Source organism: Sinocyclocheilus anshuiensis, unplaced genomic scaffold (genome assembly GCF_001515605.1).
Source record: "Sinocyclocheilus anshuiensis isolate Anshui unplaced genomic scaffold, SAMN03320099.WGS_v1.1 scaffold1762, whole genome shotgun sequence".
Taxonomy (NCBI): Eukaryota; Metazoa; Chordata; class Actinopteri; order Cypriniformes; family Cyprinidae; genus Sinocyclocheilus; species Sinocyclocheilus anshuiensis.
In genome coordinates, this window is record NW_015547656.1 from 549,748 (window position 1) to 575,450 (window position 25,703).

Here is a 25,703-nt window from a genome sequence, read left to right on the forward strand (position 1 = left end):
GAAACGCTGCCCTCCCCGAACCCCCCCCGCTACCGTCGCCTCGAGCATCAATTACGGTAATTACTCTCCGCCTGCTGCGGCAGCCACGCGCGGACCAGAGGTCATTAAGGGCGTAAGACCGCTGGACACCACACTGCAATTAAAGACGACGGATTAATTCTCTTGGCCATCGCGCGTCAGCACAGAGACAGAGACAGAGAGAGAGCGAGAGAGAGAGAGAGAGAGAGAGATATGTTCGTCTGTCTTCCAGGAACAATGACTCCTCAGCTGCGCCCTCTACTGGCGCTTAAGCGCTGTAACTGCAGTTCTGCTTGTGTCCACTAGATGTCATGCTAGCATCACGTGTAAGAAACTTAGTTCCACAGATGTGATGAAGGTCGTAAAGCAGTGCTTTCACAGATTCAGATAGCACAGGTACGTCTGCAAGATGTCTGTTAAAGATCTCTTCATCTGGAAAGCATCTGCTTAGCTCCGGTTGGAATGTTCTTCCGCGGGATGTGTGCAGTTCTGTTTATTAACCGCTAGGGCGCCAAAAGTTACAGAGTGCTGCTTTAGGCACTGCATTCATTGCACTGGGATGCAGTATTTCATGCAGTTGCATGCGGTTGTTGTCTAAATTTTACTTTTAGTTCAGTTTCAGTTTTTTCTTCATCATAAACATATTTTACTTATAGATTATTATATATACTAGTTTTTTATTGATACTTTGAAATAGCTTTTTTTTATGTCTTTTAATCTTCATTTTAATTTTAGTTGAATTTTTAGTGTTTATCATGTGCTTTTGTCATTTTTATTCATTTAATATATATTTTAATATTTTTAAAAATATATTTTAGGTTTAATTTTTTGTTATTTCAGTTTTAGTGCTTCATCTTAAACACATTTCAGTTTTATATGATTATATATTTAAAAATTAACTTGTACAATTATAGTGTCTATTAATAATTGTTTTATATTATATTATTATATTAATATAATATTATATATATTATATTAAATTATATTTCAAATTTTCATTTTAATTTTAGTTTATTTTTATCATGCTCTTTTGCCATTATTTATTTTATTAATTTATTGTTATATTAGTTTTAGTTTTTATTTATTTCCAGTTAGTAATTTTGGTGCTTCATCTTAAACATATTTCAGTTATATAGTATTGTACTATTATAGAATTGATATTTCAGTTATATACTATTATGTATTTTAAATTTCACTTAGATTTGTATTAATATATTGAATTAGCTTTTATGTTTATATTTCCAGTTTTCATTTAATTTTAGTTTAATATTTAGTGATTTTATCATGTGCTTTTGTCATTTTCATTCATTTTTATTTTTAATATTATTATTATTTTTAAATATGACTATTTAGGTTTAATTTGTTATTTCAGTTCAGGTTTTAGTTAATTTTTCCAGTTAGTAATTTTGGTGCTTCATCTTAAACATATTTCTATTATATACTATTATATATATTCCAAATTTCACGTATACTATTATAGTTTGCATTAATATTTGAACTAGCTTTTATTTTTACATTTAATTTTTATTAATTTTATTATGTGCTTTTGTCATTTTTATTAGTTTAAGAAAATAATTGGCAAAAGTAATAGGTCTTATTTTTTCGAGCGTACAGAAAACTCACTCACTGTACACAGTACCAGTATGCATACTGCAGAAACAGTATGAGCAGTATGCATTGTTGAACACACACACACACACACACACACACACACACACACACTCACTCATGCTGTTGTGTTGTGTCTGGTTTGTGTAGCTGTGTGTGAGTCGGGCTGTAAACACGGTGAGTGTGTTGGACCGGATCAGTGTCGCTGTCATCCAGGATTCACCGGAAAGACCTGCAACCAAGGTAGCACATAATAACACACATGAACACACACTTTCCCCAATAAAACTCACAGTACGATTCTCACCTAAGAATACAAACACATGTGAAAGTGTGAATGGTGACACCATGTGCGAGTGTGTGTGTGTGTGTGTGTGTGTGTGTGTGAGTGTGTGTGCGCGTTTTATTATATAAATAGAATATATAATTATTAAAATAATATTTTAATTATATCTATGTATTAATGACCGTTATACATAGATTTTGTTTTTGCATCACGTAATTTTCCAAGTCACATTATACTGCATTAGATTATCACAGACTCTAAACATTCGTGTGTTTTGTTTGTTTGTTTGTTTTTCCGGATAAAAAGCTTTTGTCTATTTGCTATGACAAGCCCGGACACAATAAATGCAAATGCACACCGAGCGTTAATGGAAAGGGTTACGACTGATTCATAGTAAATGCATCTACTGAAATTTTAAAGAATCATGAAATTAGACTTCTAAATTGTACATATTTGATGTTATTTCCATACAGTCCATGCACACACACACACACACACACACTCACTCACTCACTCACTCACTCAGTCACTCACTCACTCACTCACACACTCACTCACTCACTCACTCACTCAGTCACTCACTCACTCACTCACACACTCACTCACTCACTCACTCACTCAGTCACTCACTCACTCACTCACACACTCACTCACTCACTCACTCACTCAGTCACTCACTCACTCACTCACACACTCACTCACTCACTCACTCACTCAGTCACTCACTCACTCACTCACACACTCACTCACTCACTCACTCACTCAGTCACTCACTCACTCACTCACACACTCACTCACTCACTCACTCACTCAGTCACTCACTCACTCACTCACACACTCACTCACTCACTCACTCACTCAGTCACTCACTCACTCACTCACACACTCACTCACTCACTCACTCACTCAGTCACTCACTCACTCACTCACACACTCACTCACTCACTCACTCACTCAGTCACTCACTCACTCACTCACACACTCACTCACTCACTCACTCACTCAGTCACTCACTCACTCACTCACACACTCACTCACTCACTCACTCACTCAGTCACTCACTCACTCACTCACACACTCACTCACTCACTCACTCACTCAGTCACTCACTCACTCACTCACACACTCACTCACTCACTCACTCACTCAGTCACTCACTCACTCACTCACACACTCACTCACTCACTCACTCACTCAGTCACTCACTCACTCACTCACACACTCACTCACTCACTCACTCACTCAGTCACTCACTCACTCACTCACACACTCACTCACTCACTCACTCACTCAGTCACTCACTCACTCACTCACACACTCACTCACTCACTCACTCACTCAGTCACTCACTCACTCACTCACACACTCACTCACTCACTCACTCACTCAGTCACTCACTCACTCACTCACACACTCACTCACTCACTCACTCACTCAGTCACTCACTCACTCACTCACACACTCACTCACTCACTCACTCACTCAGTCACTCACTCACTCACTCACACACTCACTCACTCACTCACTCACTCAGTCACTCACTCACTCACTCACACACTCACTCACTCACTCACTCACTCAGTCACTCACTCACTCACTCACACACTCACTCACTCACTCACTCACTCAGTCACTCACTCACTCACTCACACACTCACTCACTCACTCACTCACTCAGTCACTCACTCACTCACTCACACACTCACTCACTCACTCACTCACTCAGTCACTCACTCACTCACTCACACACTCACTCACTCACTCACTCACTCAGTCACTCACTCACTCACTCACACACTCACTCACTCACTCACTCACTCAGTCACTCACTCACTCACTCACACACTCACTCACTCACTCACTCACTCAGTCACTCACTCACTCACTCACACACTCACTCACTCACTCACTCACTCAGTCACTCACTCACTCACTCACACACTCACTCACTCACTCACTCACTCAGTCACTCACTCACTCACTCACACACTCACTCACTCACTCACTCACTCAGTCACTCACTCACTCACTCACACACTCACTCACTCACTCACTCACTCAGTCACTCACTCACTCACTCACACACTCACTCACTCACTCACTCACTCAGTCACTCACTCACTCACTCACACACTCACTCACTCACTCACTCACTCAGTCACTCACTCACTCACTCACACACTCACTCACTCACTCACTCACTCAGTCACTCACTCACTCACTCACACACTCACTCACTCACTCACTCACTCAGTCACTCACTCACTCACTCACACACTCACTCACTCACTCACTCACTCAGTCACTCACTCACTCACTCACACACTCACTCACTCACTCACTCACTCAGTCACTCACTCACTCACTCACACACTCACTCACTCACTCACTCACTCAGTCACTCACTCACTCACTCACACACTCACTCACTCACTCACTCACTCAGTCACTCACTCACTCACTCACACACTCACTCACTCACTCACTCACTCAGTCACTCACTCACTCACTCACACACTCACTCACTCACTCACTCACTCAGTCACTCACTCACTCACTCACACACTCACTCACTCACTCACTCACTCAGTCACTCACTCACTCACTCACACACTCACTCACTCACTCACTCACTCAGTCACTCACTCACTCACTCACACACTCACTCACTCACTCACTCACTCAGTCACTCACTCACTCACTCACACACTCACTCACTCACTCACTCACTCAGTCACTCACTCACTCACTCACACACTCACTCACTCACTCACTCACTCAGTCACTCACTCACTCACTCACACACTCACTCACTCACTCACTCACTCAGTCACTCACTCACTCACTCACACACTCACTCACTCACTCACTCACTCAGTCACTCACTCACTCACTCACACACTCACTCACTCACTCACTCACTCAGTCACTCACTCACTCACTCACACACTCACTCACTCACTCACTCACTCAGTCACTCACTCACTCACTCACACACTCACTCACTCACTCACTCACTCAGTCACTCACTCACTCACTCACACACTCACTCACTCACTCACTCACTCAGTCACTCACTCACTCACTCACACACTCACTCACTCACTCACTCACTCAGTCACTCACTCACTCACTCACACACTCACTCACTCACTCACTCACTCAGTCACTCACTCACTCACTCACACACTCACTCACTCACTCACTCACTCAGTCACTCACTCACTCACTCACACACTCACTCACTCACTCACTCACTCAGTCACTCACTCACTCACTCACACACTCACTCACTCACTCACTCACTCAGTCACTCACTCACTCACTCACACACTCACTCACTCACTCACTCACTCAGTCACTCACTCACTCACTCACACACTCACTCACTCACTCACTCACTCAGTCACTCACTCACTCACTCACACACTCACTCACTCACTCACTCACTCAGTCACTCACTCACTCACTCACACACACAGACACACTCACTCACACACACACACACGGTTAAAACAGGTTTACGCTTTTTACATGAATCCCGTTTGTGTCCGAGACGAGATATGAGACTTCAGCTCAGATGTTCTGCTGAGACACTGATGAGCTGCCGTTCTGTGGCCGAACAGATGCATTACACCCAAGCAATGAGTGTTTCCCTGCCCAGGCCATTTTAAACTAACTAAAACCACTCAAAACATTTCTGTTGATTGAAATTAAATAAACTATAACCGAAATTAAATATATATATTTAAATTATTTTATTTTATCTGTCAAGGCATTTCTAATTCTCGTTTGGTTTCATTTTGGATTACAAAGAATTAAAAACTAACTAAAAAATTTTATATAAAAATAGTATATAAATGATGCTAAAATAACATTGCTGTTATTGTTTTATAATGTTTTATACTGAACATAAAAACTTTAATACCAATGCTTTACTTTGGTTGTATTTGGTTTTATTAATAAAATTAAGTTATACTTTAAAATAATGTTTATTAATAAGTCAGCAGCAAACATGCTCAACTGTTCACTTGTTTTAAATATAATGTAACTGTTTGAATTTACACTAATTAATCATGTTTTAGGCATTATGAAATATGAAGTTTGTTAATATTATTGATGAAGAGTATATTCATATTAGGGTTACTAAAATTGAAACTGAAATAAAAATTATAAACTATTTTTTTTAAATAATATCAATAAAAAAACACCACACGGCAAAATGATAACATAATAAAAGCGGAAAATCTAAAAATTAAAACCAGTTTAAAATACTGATAAACACTATAATAGTATCTATTTAATTTAATGGTCAAAATAGTGTTTGTCTATTGTATTTTTCTATTTCTGTATGTAAAAGTAACAAAAACGTAAAAATAAATAAATAAATAAATGAGAAGGAAAAGAAAGCAGAATGCACATCATAACATGTTATGGAGGAAGACAATAAGAAACATCTTCAATCAACATATTTATAGGCTATACCAGATAAACAAATAGGGGTATATTAGATTTCAGTGGTTAATTCTATTAAATTATATAAGTTTACCCATAAGATAGAATCTAGGTTTCTCTTATCATAGTGAGGACTATCTCCAACCCTTTTGTTCATGGCTTCTATATTATTATATTATTTATTTTAGTTTTTAATTTATGTGGACGCCAGCACGAGATTAAAACTTTTAATGTTGAAGTTTAAAACACTACTTTTTTTTGTGCTCCATATGTTTAAATGTTTTTTTTCCCCGCTGCTTTGACACAGTTGTAAGATTTTTAACGCGGTCATGTGCGAGTGTGACGTGTAACCCCGCCCCTGGCCTAGGCCCCGCCCACAGCCCCGCCCCTCCGTCCAGTGTAACACCAGAATAAACTGCAGACTTTCACACAAACACTCGCAGGCTGACACCTGTTCGGAGAGAGAGACGAAGCAGCCCAGCTCAGGAGAATATGATCCTACACATGTACATATGTGTCTCAACATTTCACATCAGGAATGCTGACAGACCGAAACAGAGACACACACACACACACACACACACACACACACACACTCTCTTCAGTCTTTTCCTTTCTGCTCCTGAAACACCGAACACACACTCGCTCAGCAGGTGAATATTTATTCTCTTATATGTGTACTATTATGACTTGGAATAATAATGTATATATGCAAGTAGAGCTCTTAGACGAGTAACACTGGTAACACTTTAACGTTCCCAGAAGTTATAAACAGACGTGTAACGTTCAGTTCAAAGTTACAAAGTTTACTCGTGTTCTCAATACGTCACTTATACAGTGTTCATGGAACGTTTTTCTTCTGAAACGTTTTAGTTGGACGTTCTTTTTTAAAAAATGTTACTAGTTTCAGAACGTTCAGAGAATATTAAAAAAGTAACGTTACCATAAATAAAAATGATAAAATGTAATGTTCCTAACGTTCAAATATTAAAGTAACGGCACGTTTAACGTTCAGAGAACATTCGGAAATAACGTTTCCATAACTTAATGGGAACGTTAGCAAAACGTTCTTAGAAAATATTTTTGTTAGCCGAGTATTTAGTTCATGCAAATGTTTATTAATCTTTTAACCTTCAGAAACTCTATTATTCGTTCATGTTTGTTCAAGTGCATTGAATAATATCAACAGATACTACTTTGGATTTTAATAATGTATTAATAAATGTTCAAATTAACACAGACTTTATAGGCATTTCTCAATGTTAGTTCATATTAACAAATATAGCTAATTAACGTTAACAAATGGAGCCTTATTGTAAAGAAGCTTATTACGGTAAACGTTTTTGTTGCTCAACACACCCACTTTAATAGTTGAATTTGTGTACTGTACTTATATTTGTGCATATTGTACAACAATGTTCCAAAGCTTTGATAGAAGATCTGAATGTTGTGTCTGTGGATTGTTCAGCTCAGTGTCTGCACTCCAGTATTCCTATAGTTAACTAAAACTATTCAAAATAATATTTGTTTATTAAAAACAAAAGCTAGTTCAAAATATTAAAAGAAAGTGAAAGTAAGTTAAATATAAATATTAGATGAAAAAATGTATCTTAAAAACAAAACAAAATGTTATCTTTCAACTAAATGAAATAAAATTTAAATATAAAATAAAGCTAAATAGAAATATAAAAAACTAATAAAAATGACAAAAGCTGAAAACTGAAAATATAAAAAAGCTAATTAAAAGTGTGTGTGTGTGTTTATGAGTGTGTGTGTGTGAGTGTGTGTTTATGTGTGTGTGTGAGTGTGTGTGTGTGTGTGTGTGTGTGAGTGTGTGTGTGTGTGGCAATAGAAAATACAGTTTGTACAGTATAAAAACCATTATGCCTATGGAGAGTCCCCGTAAACCGCGCGCGCGCGTGTGTGTATTTATCAGTATGTGTGTGTGTGTGTATTTATAGTGTGTGGGGGTGGAGGGTTGTAGGCAGCTGCTAAACTCTCCTCAGAACATACACACACACACACACACACACACATACTCATAAATACACACACACACACACACACACGCAAATACACACTCACAGAAACACAAACACACACTCACACTCATAATACACACACACACATGCCAGACGTAACCATGAATGAATTCACTCTGTGTCTCAGGTGCAGATGTCTCATAACAGACCTCTTGGATCCAGATCAGATCCTCAGGATCAGACGATGGAGTATCTCACACAGCAGGTCCTGTTCCTGAAGGATAAAGCCAGTGAGACTCTCTCTCTCTTTCTCTCTCTCTCTCTCACACACACACACACACACACACACACACACACACACACATAATATACACACAAACAAACAAACACACACTAACACAAACACACACATACACTCATAATATACACACACACACACATTCATTAAAGTTTCCTAACAGTCAAGAAGATTTTTCTAAGCATTTTTACTCACCGTTCAGATTAATGCACGACTCAGACTCAAATAAAATTATACAATTATTATAAAACTATTAACTGAGTAATCCACGTACAAAGAAAGGGCCCCGGATCTATGCTTTTTGTTTTGTTTGTCATTTTATATTGTTTATTTATCTTGTTGATTTCCTTTTGTTTGTTTTTATTTTTTATCCTGCATTTGTTTGTTTGATTGTTTCTATGTTTGTTTTTCTTGTGTTTGTTGTTCATGTTGTTTGTTCATTTGTTTTTAAGATCTTGCATTATTTAGTTTGAATGCTTGTGTTTGTTTATTTATCTTGTTGATCTTCTTGTTCATAGTGTTTTTTTTGTTATCTTATGTTTGTTTTATTTTCGTTGCTCTTTCATTTCTTTACCTGTTTGGTTTTTCTGTTTTTGTTCATTTGTTTGTTTTTCTTGCATTTGTTATTTGTTATGTTGATTTGTTTGTGCTGATCTTGCATTGTTTCTGTGATTGATTGATTGTGTAGTGCTGCAGGCGTCTGTGAGGGAAGAGAAGAAACTGCTGGTTGAAAATGCCAAAATAAAGAAAGACATCGATGATCTGAAGAAGCTATTGCATGAAACACAGAAGAGGAAAGCAGGTACTTTAAACACACACAAATGCACAAGAAAAGCAATGTGCAATCCTTCACACAGAAAACATGTGTAGGCCCTGTGAGATACAGATATGCAGCAGCACATACACTTGTGTGTGCGTTTCAGGAAAGCTGCATCAGGAGAGAGTTCTGGCAGCAGCGATCGCATCTAAAACCGCTCTGCTGGGGGAAAGGGCCCCTCCGACACAAACGGCCCCGGACACGCGGTCAGAGACGAGCGCCGCACACACCCGACATGACGGGAGACACAGGAGAGAGAGGAGAGGTGAGCCGGATGAGTCCAGCATCAACACTCAACAAAAACAAGAGCATGCATGCGTCATTGTATTTGAAATCATTACTGCTGAGCTTTCAAGAAATCACAGGTTAGGCCCAAAGTACTCGGATGTGTTCCTATAGCTCAAAGATAATGGCGCTCACAACACCAAGGTCATGGGTTCGATTCCCAGGGAATGCATGAACTGATCTAATAAATATCAAATGTATATCTTGAATCCAATGCAAGTTGCTTTGGATAAAAGCATCTTCCAAATGCATAAATCAATCGTGTAAATATGCTATGTATGCAGTATATATAGTATTTTCTGTATATTATATATATATATATATATATATTATCATGTTTTCACATATTATTTATAATATAATATAATATAATATAATATAATATATGTGACGGAATGAAAAATGTGATTTTCTCATTGTAAATAAACTCACTCACTCACTCACTCACAAGTCATGTATAAAACACCTTTTTATCAATTTATGAAAGATGTAATTTTCATTTACGTATGAAATACTTTCATATTAATTTCAGTTATGCATAAGTATGGGTAAGTTTTAAGTTTTGTTTTTGTATCTTATATAGATTAAATTTAGCAATGGCTGTGACGCTTATTATGCAAAAAGTGTTTCAAAATAAGCTAAAGGACTTTTATCGTTTAATATGTAAAATGGAGTATAATTATTATGAAATTGTGTCTGAAATACAGTCTTGATGGTGATAAATGAGGGTTGTGCTCACAGGCTTGTATTTACTAACCCTAAAGCGCCACATTACAGTAAGTTTGGCATTATATGGTTATAATTTGAATGTGAATCTGAGTAAACTGTGGTAGTATTATTCCTCAATCATTTGCATTCAGAGATCTGCGTGTCGGCTCACGAGAGACGTGTTTGTGTCTCAGGTTTGGATGCTGTGTGTCTGAACGGTTCTGATTCTGTGTGCGCTCTGATGCGAGAGCAAAGACCCGACGTGTCCCGTCTGGACCTGCGGGTCGGCCGGATTCTGGACGTCCGGAAACATCCAGATTCAGCATCACTGCACATCCAGGAGGTGGAGTTAGGAGACCCCGCCCCCAGAACCGTGGTCAGCGGACTGACCAATCACATGCCTCCAGAACAGGTTAGACACACCCCTCAATCTCATTAACAAACCTTTCAAAAACTGATTAGAAGAACTTGTAAATCTTTTTTTTTTTTATCTCCAATATACTCAAAACCTACTAAATGAATAAATACATTTCTGATATAGTGAATATAAACAGCTGCTTACTACATAACAAAAATGTAAAGGTGCATAAATCCCATGCAGAAAAAAAATACTATTTATAATATTATTGTATTTTATTTATTAGACAAAATAAACTGTAAGCATATTGTAAATGTGTATATTTTCCAATAAACCCTTTAACTTAAATATTAAGACAGTCGGAACTGCTGAAAAGCAAATATTTTCTATTCTTGATTATTTATATATATATATATATATATATATATATATATATTGGACAGTACTGGTCAAAAAATATACACAACCACATAAAAGGTTAGAGTATACATTATGATTATTAATATTTTTGAAAGAAGTCTCTTCTGCTCAGCAAGGCTGCATTTATTTCATCAACAATACAGTAAAAACAGTGAAATATTATTAGACTTTCAAACAGTTTTCTATGTGAATATCTGTTAAACTGTAATGTATTTCTGTGATGCGCAGCTGTATTTTCAGCATCATTTCTCCAGTCTTCAGTGTCACATGATCTTCAGAAATCATTCTAATATGCTGCTTTGCTGCTCGAGAAACATTATTATCAATGTTGAAACAGTTCACATGTTTGTGGAAACTGTGATGCATTTTATTTTTCAGGATTCACAGATGAACAGAAGGTTCAAAAGAGCAGCATTTATTTGATATAGAAATCTTTTGTCACGTTATAAATGTCTTTACTGGCACTTTGGATCAATTTAATGCATCCTTGATCAATAAGAGTATTAGTTTCTTTTATATATGACTTTAGCCCTCGACTCAGTATGATTGTATGATTATGTGTGTGCAGCTGGTGGGGTGTCTGGTGGTGTTGTTGTGTAACGTGAAGCCAGTCAAGGTCCGAGGCGTTCAGTCGCAGGCCCGCCTCCTCTGCGCTGTCAATCAAGAGAGAATGGAACCCTTAACTCCGCCCACTGCCGCTCAGCCCGGCGACAGAGTCACTTTTCAGAGTTACCCCGGTAAGAGGCGCTCGCCAGAACATCTGACTCATTTCCGCTTCATCGACTTCTAACGGATTGTGTCTGATGTGGCAGGTGAACCTGAGAAAGAGCTGAATCCCAAACAGCGGATCTGGGAGCGTTTACAGCCCGACCTGTGCACAGATGCGAAGGGCGTGGCCACATATAAGGGCGTGGCCTTTGAGGTCCGTGGGAAGGGCCTCTGTCGGGCCCCGAGTGTCAGCAACGGCGGGATCAAATAACAGACAAGCTTCATTTATGTGTGACATCAAAATCTCACAAATAAATTATTAAAAACTACCAAAGGCCTCGATGCTCTGCATAAACAAAGCACCAAAAAACCAAACGGAAATATTAGTCAGAAAGAGCTGAGACTCAAGATTCAAACATACTGCAGAAACCAAAGCATTTCGAGACTTGACCACATAATAATAGAGTTGAAGCAGGTTTGAGCAGCTTGTTGCACCCTCTACTGACCAACAGCAGATACAACACTCAGAAACATGACAGACATTATTCATAACTTATACATAACATGTCTGCATCATCATCATCCTCCACTGATTCAGCAACTAAAGCGGATTTACGAGTCGACCGATAATTAAACATTGCAAGATCGCATAGAATATTCAATAGAATTAACTCAATTTATACTCATATTTTGTTTGTTTGCATTATTTATACATTATATATATAATATTAGAATATATCATTAATATCATAAATAAAACATAATATTTAATACAAAATAATATACATATAACAAATAAATACAATTAATATATATATATATATATGATTATGGAAATGTATTTGCATTTTCATGAGTACAAGAAAACATGTAATATAGAGAGGTTTTAGATTATATATTATTGTATATCATATAATTAATATAACATAATATGTAATATATAATGAATTAAAACATGTTTATGGAAATTTATTTGCATTCATGAATACAAGAACATCAATATAGAGAGGCTGTAGATGTTTTTATTGTACATCATATAATATAGAATTTGTATGATAAATTAATACAACAGAATATTAATATTTATTAAATAATATATACTAATATAACATACAATTAATATTTATGATGTTTATGGAAATTTACTTGCATTTCAAGAAAACAGAGAGGATAACTTATGGTAAACGGTAAACCGTAATCAAATTAATATTCAAATACGTTGAATATTGTAAAAGCTGATCGCTTTTATAAGTTTAGGGTTCAGTTTTTGCATTTCTGTAGAAACACGTGTTTGATGTGCTCTGACTCAATGCGTCCCGGAGTGGGCGTGTCTCTGAGCGCAGGTGGGCGTGGCCGCAGGTGTGGGCGGAGACTAAAGCCCACTCTCCCAAGCACATCGTTTTAGTCTTTCTTCCGGAGCATGTACTCTGTTAAACAGGTAAATCGCCTGCTTTACATCTCTTTTTTTTTTTACTCATGCATGTAATTTGACAACTCAACGGTGTTTTACTCACACGGTGTGAAGATTTGAACTTTTAGCAGGTAAATAAACAGTTTCTTTCTCTTTTGCGTATGAACTGACTTTATTGTAGATAAGCGTATGAGTTGTAAACATGATAAAAAAATTGATAGAAGGTTCTTGAGAGATCCGGTCTGATGTGGTTGAGATTCGTTTCTACAAAGAAAGTTGCAGAGACTAGTGAGCTTCCTACCTAGAATGGATCAGGTGCGTTTTTTGATGTCTAATACATTTTGAGGCGGTGATTGTGTTTATTTCGGGATCTCGAGATGGTTTTTACCGGCAGCCGCGCGCTGATCGATCATTATTCCATTATGATCCGGATGGTTCTGGATGTTTTTTGGGGCTCCGATGCTGCTGCTGAAGGTCTCGAGGGCGCACACAGGTGAGAGGTCGATGACCTCCGCGGCAGCTCAGCAATGCTGTCAGATCAGATTCACTGTCAAACATTTACACACAGTGAGTCAAACATCCTGTGACTTTCACAAGACCGCACTAATATAAAGTATCATACCTAAAACATCCGGTTTTTTCCTGGTTATGCGATTCCATTTCGTCATTTGCAAACTTTTGAATGTTCTCAAAAACAAAAGGTAACATTTAAAATATGTTAGACGACCCTGATAGCACACATCCATCACGGAGACGTCTATTAGACGTCTGCATTACATCTGCTAGACGTATTTTTTAGAGTGTTTGCTCATCTGCAATGCGTCTATAGGACGTTTCCTATCAGATGTCAAATAGACGTTTAGAAGATGTCCATAAGATGTTTATGATTTAAAACTGACATCTTAAAGACGTCTATCAGATGTTTGCACACAGCAGATGAAGCGATCTTTAACAGACGTCTTGCAGACGTACCTGTGCTATCTGGGAAGAGTAACTTTGAAAGAACCTTGCCAGACCCTTTTGAGAACATTTCCTGTAATATAATGGTTTTTGTACATGCACCGTGGCAAAACTGTGGTATTCATTGAAATACCACGGTATATGCATATGGTAATCATTCAGTACTGTGGTATTTAAACATACTGTGGTTTTACCATCTAATACCACCATTCAGTAGACAAATACTGGATGTGCCTTCCCAGATAGCACAGGTACGTCTGCAAGAGGTCTGTTAAAGATCTCTTCATCTGGAAAGCAGCTGCTGTGTGCAAACATCTGATAAACGTCTCTGAGATGTCAGTTTTACATTCATTCTAAATCATAAACATCTTAAAGACGTCTTCTAAACGTCTATTTGACATCTGATAGGAAACGTCCGTATTGCAGATGAGCGTCTGTTTGACATCTGATAGGAAACGTCCTATAGATGTATCGCAGATGAACAAACACTCTAAAAAATACGTCTTGCAGACGTCAAATAGACGTCTCTGTGATGGACGTGTGCTATCAGGGATATATACACACAAATAAATAAATATATAGGAAATCATTTTGCCAGTCCAGTCGGGGGAGAATCAGCATTTCACATGAGAACGGCACAAACCGGTCTGACGGCTGTAGGGTCAGCAGAGATGTGAAAGAGCGAGGTGAACATGTCTGTGTGTCACAGGTTTCAGGGTGTGTCAAACACACACATTCACACTGAAACGCCCGTTCTGGTGTGGTGTGAACTAAACAAACACACACACACACATTCACGCTAAACTGCCTAAACGTTTGTGGCCTGAAGTTAATAAACACACCCGCCTATAGATGCATGTACATGCATGTGTTTATACGTTTGTTCACACATGCAAAGAGAGATTGCACACATGCAACAATCTGCAGTTTCAAAATTATCAAATTTGGCTGTTCAGTATGATACAGGGATGCAATGACAAAAAAAAAAAACGCACGTCAGCAAGTGTTTGATTTATGCATTGGTAATCTTGCTTTTGATGTTTTATTCACTGTTGCATTTTATAAACAAACCTCCAGAAGGTTCATTTATAGCAGTAAGAAAATTAATTAACCAGTGGTTTATTTATATATTGTGTTATTATTTTAGTAAGTTTTGTTGTTCTGTATAATTATTTGTTGAGAAGCAAAGGATTTATCATCTTCAGTGCTTTAACTATATGCCTTGTTTGTTTGTAATTTTTTTTATGCATTCAATTAAAAAAATATTTACCAACACTCATTTTTTTCTACTGACATTTTTGCTGAAAATATGATTGAGAATTCCAAATAACAGTGTTTATTTGAGACAATACTCGAATCATTCACTGAGTTAAACATGCAACATAAATTGAGATCATGTGACAATAGTTTTAAATGTTTATATATTGTATATTTAATATTAAATATTGTGTTAAATTTTGTGTTAGTTGTAGTGTATGAGCGATGGAAGCATCTCATCTTCTGGACGAACGAGAAGATGACAGACCCAACGGTGGCTACCATGTGATGGTGACGATAGATGACAGACCACGCCCCCAGACCACGCCCACCGGACGGCCACACCCCTCTCCGGTCACGCCCAGTGGCGATCAGGTTGACGACAAGCCAGACGACAGCCAGCCGACACATTTGGCAAGGGGTTTCCGTAAAGCCTTGCGGAAAAACCAGGACTACATCCGCATCCCCGTCCCGAGGTCCAGCGGCTCCCGGCTGCCGTCGGAATGGTGGAAGACGGGAATCGCCTTCATCTGGGCCGGATTTAACCTCGTCCTTACAACCGTCATGATCACCGTCATCCACGAGAGAGTCCCAGATAAGTCCGTCAGCCCGCCGTTACCGGACAAGTTCTTCGATTATGTGCCGCGTGTGGAGTGGGCGTTTTCCGTCACCGAGGTGAACGGGATGATCCTGGTGGCTCTGTGGTTCATCCAGTGGCTCTTCCTCAAGCACAGGTGAGCATTTAGTGAGAGTCCAACCCTGATAGCACACATCCATCACGGAGACGTCTATTAGACGTCTGCATTACATCTGCAAGACGTATTTTTTAGAGTGTTTGCTCATCTGCTATACGCCTATAGGACGTTTCCTATCAGATGTCAAATAGACGTTTAGAAGATGTCTTTAAGATGTTTATGTTTTAGAATGAATGTAAAACTGACATCTTAAAGACGTCTATCAGATGTTTGATGCTTTCCAAATGAAGAGATCTTTAACCTGTGCTATCTGGGAACTAGGGCTGCATGATCAATCGAAATAAAACTTAAATCGTAATATGGCTTAGTGCAGTTATCAACTTAATTAAAGGAGTAGTTCACTTCCACAATGAAAATTCTGTCATCATTCACTCACCCTCCACTTGTTCCAAACCTGTATGGGTTTCTGTCTTTAGTTGAGCGCAAAAGAAGATATTTTGAAAAATGTTGGTATCCGAACAGTTGATGAGCACCATTGACTTCCATAGTATTTTTTTTTCCTACTCAGCTGTTCAGATACTAACATTTCAGTGCGTCATTGTGTTCATTTACACTTGCGCAGCTCATGATCCAGTGCTTTTAGTATCTCGGTTCACAGTAAATGCTGCTTTGCATAAACTCAATCTGCATCTGAGTCTGAACGTGCATTTAGAAACGCAACGTGCGCCAAACTTGTAATGAGAAGCACTTATAAACCGGATGTTGTCAACAAAAGAGAGGCTTTATTATTAATATTATATAGGAATATTATGGCAATTTAAAATAACTGTCTTCTGTGTGAATATGTAATTTATTCCTTTGATGCAAAGCTGAATTTTCAGCATCATTACCACAAAAATATTGTGCAGCACAACTGTTTCCAACATTGATAATAATCAGAAATGTTTCTCGAGCAGCAAATCAGCATATTAGAATGATTTCTGAAGATCATTAATCGCGATTAATCATTTGACAGCACTAAAAATAACTCATATTAACTCATGTAACTCATACAGTTCATTTGTATTACATAACATGTACAGTAAGTCAGCCAACCTTCTTTCTAGTATCAGTATTAGCTGTTGAAAAACCAGGATTAGTCTAAAAAGCAAGTAGAAAATCAAAAATCAAGATATAAGGGCTTTAAATACACACAAAACACGTTCTGAGCTTTTAACCGGGGTGTTTCTTGCACATCATAGGAGGCAATGGTTAATTTTGAGCTTTTAGAGTTATTTTCATCTTCTGAGTTTAAAATCTTCATCAGGATGTGACGCTTTCTCAAATTATATGACATAGATGACTCACTAGCGTCTCATAATTATTCATCCATCCATACTGTGTGTAACCTGTCTTTAGTGCTCTTTGAATTAACCAATAAAATGGCTGTAAAATAAATGCTGCAAAAATAAGTCCTTAAAAAATGCAATAGTGTGTTTATATATATTTTCGATGCAGAGCATTTATTTCTGCATTAAATTATAGCTGTCACATATGAAAGCTTATTTCTGCCACTGAATAAACATATAAAAAAAGGCTAATTGTACGTTTTTATCTCACAGTATGGACTTTTTTTTTCTATCTTGCAATTATGTCTTTTTTTTTTTTTAAATCAGAATTGAGTTTACATCTTGGATTTAATAACTTGCAATTGTGAGATATAAACTTTTCTCATAATTTGCAAGTTTATATCTCACAATTCTGACTTTGCTTAACTGTCAGTTTGACTTAACTGAGTTAAAAACGTAAAATTGAAAGATATAGTTTATAAGATAAGTTTATGACTTGGAATTGTGAGATAAACTCGCAAATCTGAGAAAAAGGTTTGAATTGCGAGTTTATCTCACAATTCCAAGTCATAAACTCCCAATTGCATCTTATAGTAACTTGCAACTGCAAGATGTAAACTCGCAGTTCTCAAAAAAAAAAAAAAAAGTCTGAATTGTGAGATTTAAACTTGCAATTGCGAGAAATAAGTCATTTTAATTTGTGAGATTAAAAAAAAAATTATTCCATAAATGTATCGCATGTATTAGCTATGATGTATTTGTTTTGTGTTTTTTGCGTGCAATGCTGAATTGCAGCATGCATTCGTGGGAAGCTTTGGTGTTTCTATCTCATGCCTCTTTTATGTTTGGCGTGCTTCTGTCTGTAGCTCTACAGTGATTCTCACGGCAAGATCGAGCGTGTTTTGCAGCTGGTGTCTGGAGCAGGTTTGTCCATCACTGGCTCTCATCTCATGTGTGGAGACTTCCTATACAGCGGCCACACGGTCATGCTGACCCTCACCTTCCTCTTCATCCAGGAATGTGAGTATGAGGAAACCATCATCATCATCATTTCCATCGGCTCTCAGTCCACTTGCATTCCCACTGTTGTTCTTTTTAACCCAGTTAAGGATTGGTTATGTTTTGAAGTGAGTTGTTTTGTGTGGTAGACTCGCCCCGCTCGTTGCTGTGGCGTTGCTATCATGTGATCTGCTGGTTGCTAAGCGCGGTGGGTGTGGTCTGTATCCTGATGGCGCATGAGCATTACAGCGTGGATGTAGTCAGATATTCACATAGAAAACAGCTGTTTGAAACTGTAATGATATTTCAAAATATTACTGTATTTTTGTATGCAAACACAAATAAATAAATGCAGCCTTGGTGAGCAGAAGAGACTTATACAATTTTAATTATTATAAACTTCTGACCAGTAGTGTGTGTATCAGTCACGAAAATTTTGGTCAAATTGTGCAGCCCTACAAACACGCTGTAATTTAAAGTTTCATTTTAAATCGCAGTTGCAGTTTTTCAGTCAGTCAGATCAATCACAATTAGATTGTTTTCCCCCAGTCGTGCAGCCCAATGTCTTGGTGCAAGTTGAATAAAAACAAGTTAAATAAAAAAGCTTTTCAGTTGCAAATATAAGCTCAATCCCATGATTCCTCCTCCTCCCGTTGTTTTGACAGAGCCATCGTGGGCCGAAGGTTTTTCTTCCTGCAGGGAATGTTGTATTTGTACCGTATGGTGACCATGTACATCACAACTCTTCCTGTTCCCAGCATGCACATGCACTGCGCCCCGAAGGTGAGTACCGCTCGATGAACACAAACACATATGAATGAGTGAACTATCATGCAGTGTGCAAATAAAAGTCATGCAATACTGATGTAATGCATCTTTATACAAGTTTAGTACATTCAAAATAAATGCAATCAAACGCAGATCAGTGTCAAATTGTATTATTTCACTATATTGTACGTAAACAGGAAAGATGCCCTTTGCACTTCTGCACAATTTCGCAAATCTGAGAAAAAGGTTTGAATTGCGAGTTTATCTCACAATTCCAAGTCATAAACTCCCAATTGCATCTTATAGTAACTTGCAACTGCAAGATGTAAACTCGCAGTTCTCAAAAAAAAAAAAAAAAGTCTGAATTGTGAGATTTAAACTTGCAATTGCGAGAAATAAGTCATTTTAATTTGTGAGATTAAAAAAAAAATTATTCCATAAATGTATCGCATGTATTAGCTATGATGTATTTGTTTTGTGTTTTTTGCGTGCAATGCTGAATTGCAGCATGCATTCGTGGGAAGCTTTGGTGTTTCTATCTCATGCCTCTTTTATGTTTGGCGTGCTTCTGTCTGTAGCTCTACAGTGATTCTCACGGCAAGATCGAGCGTGTTTTGCAGCTGGTGTCTGGAGCAGGTTTGTCCATCACTGGCTCTCATCTCATGTGTGGAGACTTCCTATACAGCGGCCACACGGTCATGCTGACCCTCACCTTCCTCTTCATCCAGGAATGTGAGTATGAGGAAACCATCATCATCATCATTTCCATCGGCTCTCAGTCCACTTGCATTCCCACTGTTGTTCTTTTTAACCCAGTTAAGGATTGGTTATGTTTTGAAGTGAGTTGTTTTGTGTGGTAGACTCGCCCCGCTCGTTGCTGTGGCGTTGCTATCATGTGATCTGCTGGTTGCTAAGCGCGGTGGGTGTGGTCTGTATCCTGATGGCGCATGAGCATTACAGCGTGGATGTAGTGGTGGCGTATTTCATCACCTCACGCCTCTTCTACTGGTACCACACCATAGCCAACAACCAGGTAAAAGCTTATTAAAAACTGCTTTGTTTAACTTCCATTCCATATTCTTGCATGGAAACTCATGTGGAAGATTGCAAATTTGCTGAGAGTCAGCTGTGTGATGACACGATTAATAATAAATATTCACCTATGTTAAAAACCTGGGAACAATCTTAATGGTGCAGGTCAAACTGACCCTAATTGGATTCAATACTTAGTCAACATTTGAAGTGAATCAAAAAAATTAATCAAAGTTGTCCTAAGACAAGTGTTTTGGTCTTAGGGCAACTTTGATGAAAGGTTTTGATCCACTTCAAATGTTGACTATGTTCCCAGCATGCACATGCACTGCGCCCCGAAGGTGAGTACCGCTCGATGAACACAAACACATATGAATGAGTGAACTATCATGCAGTGTGCAAATAAAAGTCATGCAATACTGATGTAATGCATCTTTATACAAGTTTAGTACATTCAAAATAAATGCAATCAAACGCAGATCAGTGTCAAATTGTATTATTTCACTATATTGTACGTAAACAGGAAAGATGCCCTTTGCACTTCTGCACAATTATGGTAATTTCACCAATATTGGCTGATATTGACATTTTAAGATGATTGCTACTGCATGGTCAATGTACACAATTTCCAAAAAATTTCAAATAAATTTTAACTAACATTTTACATCAAATATGTAACTAGTGCTGTCAAACGATTAATCGCGATTAATCATTTGACAGTACTAAAAATAACTCATATTAACTGACCCTAATTGGATTCAATACTTAGTCAACATTTGAAGTGAATCAAAAAAATTAATCAAAGTTGTCCTAAGACAAGTGTTTTGGTCTTAGGGCAACTTTGATGAAAGGTTTTGATCCACTTCAAATGTTGACTACTGTAGTCTAAAAACACACTATGAAAAACGAACAAATAACAAAATCAGGTTAAAAAATTACAAATATGGAAGCTTGTTTCCACCATGGAAAAAAATGATTAAAGTTAATTGCGACTTTAAATCACGCAAATCTAACAAGATCTGAAAAAAAGTCAGAATTGCAGGATATTAACTCAGAATTGTGAGATACAAACTCAGAATTCTGATAAGGAAAGTTGGAATTGTGAGATAAGTCAAACTTTTTTTTCCGTAGCAAAAAAATAAATAAAAATAGCGAGATGTAAATTTGAAACCGTGAGGGAAAAATGTTAGAATTCTGACTTTATATCACATAATTCAAACTTTTTTCCTTTAGAATTGTGAGTTTATACCTCATAATTTTGACTTTTTTCTACAGAATTTTGAGGGAAAAAGTCAGAATTGTTGCAATTTCCTTTTTAATTCTTTTATTCTGTGGCGGAAATGGGCTTCCATAAAAAACAGTAGACTTTTAAAGGGATAATTCACCCAAAAATGAAAATTCTGTCATTAATTACTCACCCTCATGTCGTTCCAAACCCGTAAGACCTCCGTTCATCTTCGGAACACAAATTAAGATATTTTTGATGAATTCTAATGGTGTGTTCACACCAGACACGAAGCGAATATGCTCTAGATTACTCGCGGGATGTTTTTCGTGTCACTCGTGCGAATAAAAACAGCGCGATCAACCATGCTGGAGATAACTACAATCGCTGTTTTGTACCTGTTGTCAAAAAGTCTCAAATTCAATGGAAAGCCAAACGCCGACGTGTCTGGGTTCACAGCACCATCCAGAGGAGGACGAGTAACGTTAGGATCCTGTATTAATGTGTGTGTTACATTTTACTACTGTATATATACACTGATATTACTATTATTTTTATTATTGATAGCAACTCTTCGCTGATTGGCTTGCGCGAGAACGCGTCATAAGAATTTTCAGCTCCAGTTGAAATTTGTGAACTTGTGCGGAAGACGCGATTGAGGCGAATATCGTGCGTTCGCGGCAAACGCGTCGCGCATTTTGTGTAATTCGCGTCGCCCGGCGTGAATTCGCCTCTATTCGCGTCTTTGCGTTGTCTACTCGCGCGAATAATTACAGTCGCGTCTGGTGTGAACACACTGTTAGAGCTCTCTGACCGTCCCATAGACAGCAATGTAATTACCACTGAATGTAAACAGCGTATGCTATTCTGTGTCAGCTGCGTCACGCGGATACATTGTTTTCATTCAAATCAAAGCATACACAAATTAGAAAACATATTCGCGTGACGCAGCTGACACAGAATAGCATACGTTGTTTGCGTTCAGTGGATACTCTCCAAAATGGCGCCAGGGTGACGCGGAGGAGATGAATTGTTGAATAAATTAGTTAAATTTGGATTTATTTGCGCACAAAAAGTATTCTCGTAGCTTCATAAAATTACGGTTTCACCGGTCTCAGATCTGTTCTTGCCAACAATGGACACTCATCATCTACCCCCATGACAGAATTTTCATTTTTGGGTGAACTAACCCTTTAACATTAATAGTAACAAATCATAGTAAAATAGAAAAAATTAATTAGAGGTCGAAACATTAAAATATTTTAGCATTTTAAACAGAAGAAGCATTTATTCTGTGTGCTTTCCCTAAGCATGGCTTTTTCGCAACTTTTGACTTCAAGTAGCTTTGGCATTTTGTTTCTTTATACGTCTGCTTTAAAGGGATACTCCACCCCAAAATGAAAATGTTGTCATTAAGTGATTTGAACGAAAACAGCGCATCCTTGTGGCGCAGCTGACACAGAAGAGCGTGAGCTGCTTGCGTTCAGCGGATATTCTCCAAAATGGCGCTACGGTGATGCGGAGAGACACAGAGGAGACGAATTGTTGAATAAAGTCGTTATTATTGTTTTCTTCGCGTACAAAAAGTATTCTCGTCGCTTCATAACATTACGGTTGAACCACTGATGGCAGATGGACTATTCTGACGATGTCTTTCATACTTTTCTGGACCTTGACAGTGTAAGTTACTTGATAGTCTATGGGACAGTCACAAGCCTCCCGGGTTTCATCCAAAATATCTTAAATTGTGTTCCGAAGACGAACGAAGCTTTTACGGGTTTGGAACGACATGGGGGTAAGTGATTAATGACACAATTTTTATTTTGGGGTGGAGTATCCCTTTAATTAAGTGTCGCGGATTGTAAATGGCGGCTCTCCTGATTTTGTAGGCCTTGAGAGGATCTCCTAACAACTACCTGAACCAGACGTGGTGGAACCGCGTGTTTAACTTCCTGGAGAAGAACGTTAAGACGACGGTTCCCTGCACGTTCTCGTGGCCGCTGTCGCTTCCGTCTGTGTGCTTCAAGAACCCGTGCAAGAGCTACTCAATAGTGCAGAGCACACGAGACGAATGACGCCGCAAACACTATGCATGCAAATCGAGATCCTGTTTACTTGAGCGCAGCTTTTACATGCTTTTGATGGAAGAAAATGTTTTTGTGCGGTTCCTGATGGACATAAAGATGTGCAGCCATGGGTTTGTTCCTTATAGTATTGTTTTCACACTGTACTTAGACATACACTACCGGTCAAAAGTTTGGGATCAGAACGATTTTTTATGTTTTTTACAGGAGTTTCTTATGCTTGTCAAGGCTGCATTTATTTGATCAAAAATACAGGAAAAAATGTAAAATTGTGAAATATTATTATGATGTAAAATAACCAGGGATTGAAATTAACTTTTTCACTCACCAGCCAATTTGGCTACTAAATTTTTAAGTTACCGGCCTATAAAATAAATATCACATTTGTAACCATGCTGATTTTTTAAGAAAAAACGGCACTCTTCGTGTGATATTGATTAACTATATGAATTGATATAAATATATACATTTTCTGCCTCCTTATCTTGAAGTATGTGATCATTGTTAATGCATATTAATAGACTGAATCATGCAGTGAAAGAGCGCACTCTAAATGCGCACGCGCACTAAATCCTGTGTTGGTCTACTCTAACCAGACTTCATCACGCCTCTGCACGCCTCTGTAGGTGTGTTTTGTTTAGCTTTTGCAATATACTTGATAATGTCATGATGTCTCACGAGTTCACTATTTGCGCTAAACCTGCGCAGATTTGGCCTGCATGAACTTCCCCAAGAAATTAATGAGTGAACATAATTTACGAAAAGTAACCCACCAAATTGGCTAGTGATTTGACAGCGTTACCCGCCACAGCTGATTTTTACCCGCATTTGACAGGTGTTAATTTCAAACCCTGAAAATAACGTTTTATGATTTCTGAAGGATCATGTGACACTTTATACTGGCGTAATGATGATGGAAATTCAGCTTTGCATCACAGAAATAAATTATATTTTAAAGGATATTAAAATAGAAACAATTATTTTATATTGTAATAACATTTTGAAAGATTACTGTTTTTTTCTGTATTTTTGATCAAATAAATGCAGCCTTGATGAGCAGAAGAGACTTCTTTAAGAAACACTACAAGTCTTACTGATCCCAAACCTTTGAACGGCAGTGTAATTAAAATGTTTATTCTTATTTCTCAGTGAAGGATTATAAAATGTGTATTGTTCACAATTGTATAGTTTTTATTTAAATGTATTTGTTCTTTACCTTGTGAAGGAAATGTATTTGTTTTACCAATGTCAGAAAAATAAATACTATTTTGTTCAATTTTATACAAATGTGATTTTTTTGGTTACATTAAAGCTTGTGCATAATGTGACATCTAAACTGATATAAAAACTACAAAAATTACTGAATAAGTTGTTCTTGTAACTGACAGCGGGTGCGGCTGGGTTTCCAAAGTAATGGTAGAGGTACGTATAGAAAATGTGAATTTTAAATAGTCATAAAAACATAATTAAATACTGTAGTTTTATCTAATACCCAGGTAGCACAGGTGTAACGGAGGCCAGCGGAACCTCACTCCCCTGATCTCAAGAGACGCACTAGTGACTGACACTAGTGGCTGCAGTCTTTAGTCTCCTTGTTGGTGCGTCCGCCTCCCACGCCGGAGACCCACTCGGAGTGTGAACGAGGTGTGGTGGTGAGGACCCGGGAGAGAGGGGTTACACAGGTACGTCTGCAAGACGTCTGTTAAAGATCGCTTCATCTGGAAAGCATCTGCTGTGTGCAAACATCTGATAGACGTCTTTAAGATGTCAGTTTTACATTCATTCTACATCATAAACATCTTAAAGACATCTTCTAAACGTCTATTTGACATCTGATAGGAAACGTCCTATAGACATATTGCAAATGAGCAAACACTGTTTGCAAACCAGGAACGTGAGTGAAAATGAATCATGACCAGATGCTGCTCAAATGAGTCATTTGTTCGTGAATCGGACACTGGCGTCATATGTTTGTTTTCGAAGACCGGGAAACTCCACAGA

General features: G+C 37.9%; 2 protein-coding genes across 3 annotated transcripts; both read left to right on the forward strand.

Moving 5' to 3' along the window:
* The first annotated feature begins 6,789 nt into the window (after positions 1-6,789).
* aimp1b (aminoacyl tRNA synthetase complex interacting multifunctional protein 1b) lies at positions 6,790-12,475 on the forward strand. Its single transcript, XM_016504396.1, has 7 exons — positions 6,790-7,020; positions 8,537-8,639; positions 9,336-9,449; positions 9,571-9,729; positions 10,652-10,869; positions 11,804-11,972; positions 12,048-12,475. The coding sequence occupies exons 2-7, from the start codon at positions 8,543-8,545 to the stop codon at positions 12,212-12,214; spliced, it is 924 nt and encodes a 307-aa protein (XP_016359882.1). The 5' UTR covers positions 6,790-7,020; positions 8,537-8,542; the 3' UTR covers positions 12,215-12,475.
* A 783-nt stretch (positions 12,476-13,258) lies between these two features.
* Positions 13,259-23,906, forward strand: LOC107702172 (phosphatidylcholine:ceramide cholinephosphotransferase 2-like). 2 transcript variants are annotated; one of them, XM_016504417.1, is made up of 6 exons: positions 13,259-13,381; positions 15,781-16,305; positions 19,259-19,376; positions 19,940-20,093; positions 20,222-20,394; positions 23,508-23,906. In XM_016504417.1, exons 2-6 carry the CDS (start codon positions 15,797-15,799, stop codon positions 23,691-23,693), a joined length of 1,140 nt encoding a protein of 379 aa, XP_016359903.1. In that variant the 5' UTR covers positions 13,259-13,381; positions 15,781-15,796; the 3' UTR covers positions 23,694-23,906. The 2 variants fall into 2 exon arrangements, with proteins under 2 accessions (XP_016359903.1, XP_016359902.1); XM_016504416.1 differs by having other exon boundaries at positions 13,351-13,485.
* Positions 23,907-25,703: the final 1,797 nt, after the last annotated feature.